The sequence below is a fragment of the Eucalyptus grandis genome, chromosome 3, assembly GCF_016545825.1.
Source record: "Eucalyptus grandis isolate ANBG69807.140 chromosome 3, ASM1654582v1, whole genome shotgun sequence".
Taxonomy (NCBI): Eukaryota; Viridiplantae; Streptophyta; class Magnoliopsida; order Myrtales; family Myrtaceae; genus Eucalyptus; species Eucalyptus grandis.
The window spans coordinates 31,256,225-31,263,513 of NC_052614.1; the positions used below are offsets into that span (position 1 = coordinate 31,256,225).

Genomic DNA, 7,289 nt, shown 5'->3' on the forward strand with positions numbered 1-7,289 from the left:
CTGATATTCTCTTTTTGAAAGTAAGCACGCTATTTCCTAGAATTTTCTTATTTAAAAGGGAGGAAGCAAGCAATGAACTCATCCTTTAACTGCTCGCCTGACTTTCCATGTACTTCCACGAGAAATTCGAAACCCAAACTCGACTTAGACTGATGACTTTAATTAGCAATTCCGATGCATTTTCCTTCTATATATAACGGAACTTGCAAGGTATTAAGTTTAGGTGGTTTATAATTGGCGACAAAACTTTGGGATATATGCTTATTTTATGGGCAATATTGACCTATACTTTCAGCAAGTCTCATTGGACGAAATCATCCGGGGGGGATGGAAAGCGGGGAAGGAAAGTAAAAAAGATCCTTTTGCCAGTACAATAGTTGATGCAAACACGGCTGCTGATGGCTTTTTGGATTGTTACAAAAGAGCTCAGGACAACAATCTGCATAGTGTGTGAGAAAATGACCGCAACTTTTCTCTAGAAAGAGTTACGAGTCCCATAATCCAATCTGAAAAGCTTGTTCTGGGCATTATACCTGTATCGAATTGAGTACACCTTTTGCAATCGTTTCGAACCTCAAAATTCATCTTCGTTTAAGCATGTTTTCAGGCCACTTTTCTATTTTATGTCGTATCTCCAAATTGTTTTTGGCTTTTGTTTGTTTTTCCGAATTCTTTATTGCTTAAGCTTATGTTTGGGTTTTCTAGGTTGTATATAACTCCAATTACTTTATTATTTTTTAGTATGCCAAATGTGCAAGCCAATGTGGTAAAAAGCTTTGAATAGAAGGTTGTTGGTCGTTGGCAGAGGTGAGATAGAAAAAGTATTAAGAGAAAGGAGACTAGAAAATCAATAATATGGAGGAAACAATTAGCATGACCGGAACCAACTATGAAAACCTTTCAAACAGAGCTATCTGGACTTCTCCGCATAATAGAGGAAGGAGATAGATGTTTGGGCTTACTGAAGAATAGACAAGGCTATATGAACTTTCTACGAAAGACAATAGGAGTATGAAAGAAGTTAGAAAAAACCATGAACTATCGGTACTACTGGAGGTCACGGTCGTGCGCAGCAATCCTTGAATGGAAACTTTCCACGCTTCGTCTTACTTGTTCAAAGCTCTTCTCCAATATAAATGCATCGTAGCCATCATCATATCCTCCAACCAACCCCCACCCCTTTTTCCTTTCTCTTCTTTTCTCTCTATCACACACACATTTGCCTTTTCGCAAAACCCTTTTCTATGATTCCTCCAAGAATCTCGTTCGATGCTGAAAAGCTCCTATTTTTGGTTCTCTCCCTTTTCCCGATTGTCATCACCTTGAGCGATGGCACTCACCCAGCAGTGGCGCAGGGCAGCAACAACAGCAATCCAACAACGATCGCGGTGAACGTTGGGGTGATCCTTGATCTGGAGACGCAGGTGGGCCAGATGGGATTGACCTGCATTAACTTGTCTCTGTCTGATTTTTATAGTTCGAACCCTTCCTTCAAGACTAGGCTCGTCCTCAACGTTAGAGACTCCAAGCGAGATGAGCTTGCCGCCGCCACTGCAGGTTCTCTCTCTCTCTCTCTCTAACATACTGACTGGTCACGATGCTTGACCAGAAATATACGATGGCACCAGCTTTTGGGTTAGCATTTTTGTACTTCTGTTGATCGTGTTGAAGATTGTTTTGGTTAGTCTTTTCTTTGTACCGAATTTTATGGGGCTAAATCTCTGCTTGAACTTCGAAGGGGTTTGGTCTTGGGTTAATACACATATTGCGGAAGAGCAGAAACTGTTTTATGTATCTGTTTGTGTGATGCAAGGAAAAACCAATTATTGTTCTCAACGACTTATTTGGCAATCATATGAAAATTTCAGCTTCTATATATTTGAAAAGTGAAAAGAATCCCCAGCTAAGTTTTCAAAGACACAACGACATTTGAGTGTTCCATTCAAGGCAATATGCATTCTCGTAGCAGAGATTGTTCAAGCAACAATTTCCGAAGCTCCATGAAGGAACGACCAAGCTTAAGTTTACCAAAAAAGAAAGAGACCAAGATTTTTCCTCATCCTCACGAATTGTTTGTCACCAATCTGTATTCACTCTCTTAGCTGCCTTGTTTATAATTTTCTTTCCCCCTTTCAAATTTAACGACTGCAATATATTAAAAGGGCTTTTTATCATCGTGAAAACGAAGTCCTTATCATCTTATTATAGGATCAAAGATGACATGAAGTTGATCTCAAAGATTCAAGAGAGAAAAGTCCACCTTCTCTATCATCTCATATTTTGCCAAAATAAAAATATGTACATAAATTTGTGGATACAAAGTTTCATCTCAATAAAGACACGCGAACAGGATTCTTGTTTATGATCTTGGATGGGGAAATATTGGACTACTATTGCTTGCTCTATTCTTGAAGAGTATAAAGCTCTCCTATGACTCTTGCCCGCGTAAGTGTAGTATAAATTAAAAAAATTATGTCTACATGTATATGATAAGTGAACCCTATTAGAAATTGTCTCGCTAAAGACACATGCTATATAGCTACAGTTTCGGAAAAAGAGCCTAACATTATTGGGCTTTTCAGGTTAGAAATATAATCATTCTTGCGGAGATGGTTGATAAAGAAAATTTAAAATTTATCTTTGGGAAAATATGTACATAGAACATATCTCTACATAATTATACTATTTTTTGCTCCAGTTGAGCCATGTATAACTATTTGGTATCGAGTTGAGTTAACGATTAATTATTTCCTGGGAAATGGTGTTTTGATGGTCAAATAAAACAACTTAGGTTTGAAGTTCAACCAAATAATTGTCATTAAATGAAAGGAGTTTAATGTGGATGTTGAGAGGCTTGACATATATTATAAACATCACAAAGGTTTTTTTTTTTTTTGGTAAAATAAACATCATCATCATCATCACAAAGGTTTGTCCTCATAAAATCCATAGACTTGGGAATTGGATTCTAGAGTGGATTTTTAAATGGCATGAGATAAAGAGGTCAACTTAACGAATCAACTTGATCGTCCTGAGCCATTTTATCCTCCTGTTGGTTCTTGACATTACTTCTTTCGAAAGAATTAGTTTCTGTTTTGTTTGCAATATCATATGCCAAACGACATCTAAGGCGACAGCCAAAAACCTGCACTATGCTTAATAAATTAAATCTTTCAACAACCTCATAGGTTGGTTTCAGTTAGTAAAAATGGAGGCGCGGCCTCGATTCCCTCCACGTAGTAAAATAATTTCAAGAATCTGCAGGTTAATTAAAGTGCGCTTTCTTGACATTAATAAATTTTGCATTTGCATACAACTGTTCATGTCTGAAATTCGTTAGATCCAAATGGGAAGGTTCGACTATGTTTCGTGAGCATAATTTCATATATACTTGAAAATAAGAGGTTTCGCTTACCTGTGTTGGAGGAATTTACATTGTATCATCTCAAGGACATGTTGAATTAGGAGTCTAGTCACAATGAAAAAAGCTCCAGTGATACATTCAACTCCATAAACATTTTATTAACATGGGTCAATATCACTATAATAAACGGAGAAAATGGAGAAGTTTTAATTATTAGTAAACACATACTGTTTAAATAATATCAAGTACGAGTTCTTTCCCAACTTCAACTTCCTATGTTTCCTTTTTCTTAAACATTTCTATTTTTTATGATATTGCATCAAGTTTTAATTGAGTTCTGATCAATACAATGCCTTTTCCACTAAGAATTTATATTATTATCTGACTTATCATTATTGTTTCACCGTCTTTTCTTGTTCATCCGTGCAGCACTTGATCTGATAAAGAATAAGCAAGTCCAAGCCATAATAGGCCCTCAACGTTCAGCGCAAGCAGACTTCCTCATTCACCTCGGAGACAAATCTCATGTGCCCATCGTCTCTTTTTCTGCCACTAGTCCTCCCCTTAGTTCTCTTCGGAGTCCATACTTCCTTCGAGCCGCGCAAATTGACTCGTCCCAAGTGAATGCCATAAGCGCAGTCATTCAAGCTTTTGGCTGGAAAGAAGTGGTCCTCATATATGTGGACAACGAGTTCGGAGCAGGCATTATACCTTCTCTTGCCATAGCTTTGGAAGAAGTCAACACGCGAGTGCCCTATAGGAGCCCCATTTCTCCTTCAGCCACGGACGATCAAATCCTGCAGGAACTCTACAAGTTAATGACGATGCAAACGAGGGTGTTCATCGTGCACATGTTACCTACTCTCGGTTCACGGCTATTTGCCAAAGCAAAAGAGGTGGGGATGATGAGAGAAGGTTATGTGTGGATCTTGACTAATGGAATCACCGACCTACTGAGTTCTGTGGATTCATCTGTTGTCGCTAGTTCGATGCAAGGAGTACTGGGCATCAAGACTTATATCCCGGACACACCAAACCTAGACAACTTCATGGTCCGATGGAGGATGAAATTCCAACAAGAGAATCCTTCCGTCCATAATCCTACATTGAACATTTTCGGATACCGGGCTTATGACGCTGCTTGGGCTTTGGCAATGGCCGTTGAGGAAATGGGTGCGACGAATTTTACCTACCAGATGTTGAATGCTTCGACAGATACAACAGATCTCGACAAGTTTGGGGTCTCTCAAAATGGTCAGAAACTTCTCCAAGAACTAACCAATATGACATTCGCAGGCCTCACTGGAAATTTTAGACTCGTCGATGGGCAGCTAGAGTCGGCGGTGTTCCAAATCGTTAATATCAATGGAAATGCAGCAAGAGGGATTGGATTTTGGACGCTAGAAAAGGGGCTGGTAAGAGATTTGTATTCATTCAGCACAAGCAAATATTCCACTAATATCGGATCAATAATATGGCCAGGAGATTCAACCTCTGTTCCTAAGGGATGGGAGATTCCCACAAATGGGAAGAGGTTGAAGATTTTAGTCCCCATGAAGGACAGTTTCTTTCAATTTTTGACTGTGACTCAAGATCCTAACACAAATACATTCCAAGTCACCGGATACTGTATCGACATCTTTCAAGTTGTCGTTAAAAAATTGCCTTATGCCGTGGCTTATGACTTTATTCCGTTTGCGTTCACTGATGGAAGGATTGCGGGAAGTACTTACAATGACATGATCGATCAAGTATTTTATAAGGTGAGCAAGTCCTTAATTTTGTTGGAATACATGTTGAAACTTACTATGCTATCATGGGGTTGACAAAGAAAACATTCCCTTTGCTTTTGTTGAAACAGAATTATGATGCAGTTGTGGGTGATACAACAATCATTGCGAATAGATCATTATACGTAGACTTCACCTTACCATACAGCGAATCGGGGGTTGCAATGCTTGTGCCATACAAGGACAACAAGAACAAGAATGCTTGGGTTTTCTTGAAGCCACTCACTTGGGACCTTTGGTTAACGATCGGATGCTTCTTTGTGTTTATAGCACTGGTCGTGTGGATTCTCGAACACCAGATCAATGAAGACTTTGGGGGTCCAGTTGCGCATCAAGTTGGCACGAGTTTCTGGTTTTCGTTTTCAATCATGGTCTTTGCACAAAGTAATCACCCTTTACTTTAATAAATTAATTGAACATTACAATTTCCATATCGTTCTTAAAAAATTTAGATGCTTTCTCTTAATTTGGATTGCAGGGGAGAGAGTATTTAGCAACCTAACCAGATTTGTTGTGATCGTGTGGTTTTTTGTGGTACTTATACTAACGCAAAGTTATACGGCAAGTTTGAGCTCTCTTTTGGTGGTGCAAAATCTTCAACCAACTGTGGCTGATATTGATCAGCTTCTAAAGAGTGGAGAAAAAGTGGGTTACCACCACGGCTCTTTCATTTATGGAATGCTAAAGCAAATGAAGTTCGATGATTCGAGACTTATATATTATCATTCTCCTGAAGAATGTGATGCGCTTCTTTCCAAGGGAAGTGCAAAGGGTGGGATTGCGGCAGCACTTGATGAAATCCCCTACATTAAACTTATTTTTTCTCAATATTGCAATAAATATACCATGATCCCGACATTAAAAACTGCTGGATTTGGCTTCGTAAGTCCCCAACCTCTCAATCATAGCCCAAAATTTCCAATTACTAGAGTTATTCATTATTTCTTTGATTGAAATATCTCATGTCTTGCTTTTGGTTTACAGATTTTCCCCAAAGGGTCTCCGCTAGTACCAGATATTTCGCTAGCAATCCTTAACGTAACTGAAGGGCCTGAAATGACTGAAATTGAAAACGCATGGTTCCCATCGAAATCCAATTGCCTGGATTCGACTAACTCGATTTCTTCCAACAACTTGGATCTCGACAGTTTCTGGGGCCTATTCGTGATTGCTGGAGCTGCTGCAGTTCTAGCTCTCTTCATTTTCATGGTCATGTTCATTAAAAAAAGTTGGCATGAAGTAACAAGTTCTTCAGGTTCATTGCCGGAGAAAATTGTTGCATTGGGAAGAAGAGTTTACCAAAGGGACCTCCATCCGTATACTTCTAAGGAAGCCAGAGATAGAAATACGAATGATGTTGGCAATAAGATTGCAGCTATTGAAACTTCAGAAAACACTAACTTCCCTTTGAGTCCGTCAAGAGACTTTGGCAAAGACAATTACGATATAAACAATGAGCAAGGCACACAATCTGCAGAACAAGGACTTTCTAATCATGTAGATGAAGGGTGTCCAACGTAGCAATAAATGTTAAGCTTACAAATGTAAATAAAGAAAGGTACATACCTCAACAACTTTAGATACTAAACTTAAATGCCTCAACATCGTTGAACTTTGTACTATTAGTTGACGATAATTTCCCCCTCATTCTCTTCTCATGTAAGGACTGCGATTGATACCGCTTATTGTCTAATCGCAAACAATATAACAAAAGATAGATGCTTTTCAAAATATTTTCTAGTGGACATTACATGTATGTGTTGGCTTCTGTTATCCTATAATGTATTGGCAATGAAAGTGTCCATTGTTATTTCAATAACTTGCCTAAAGTGTCTAATTTAGTAACAAAATATGACTTCTTAAACTAAAATTTAAAATGTATAAGGAGAAAGTTCGGCAAAATAGGCTTCTGTGGTTGAACCAATTGTCAAAATCCTATGTTATCATCTCTAAATAAATAATTGATTGACTCAGTAATATGTAATATGCTCCTAAGTATTTGCTTTATTATCAAACCATTCTATTTAACTAAAAGAATCTGTTGACACCTAAATTGTTGCCGACAAATTCAATATGCATTTTTTTTTGTAAATAATAATAACAAGTAAAGCACCGAAATATCATTAAACCACAAG

At 38.2% G+C, this 7,289-nt stretch overlaps 1 protein-coding gene across 1 annotated transcript; it reads left to right on the forward strand.

Moving 5' to 3' along the window:
- Positions 1 to 1,244: 1,244 nt before the first annotated feature.
- On the forward strand, positions 1,245 to 6,675 carry LOC104439305 (glutamate receptor 2.1). The gene is made up of 5 exons (XM_039309552.1): positions 1,245 to 1,557; positions 3,794 to 5,127; positions 5,226 to 5,538; positions 5,633 to 6,036; positions 6,139 to 6,675. Exons 1-5 carry the CDS (start codon positions 1,245 to 1,247, stop codon positions 6,673 to 6,675), a joined length of 2,901 nt encoding a protein of 966 aa, XP_039165486.1.
- The last annotated feature ends 614 nt before the right edge of the window (positions 6,676 to 7,289 follow it).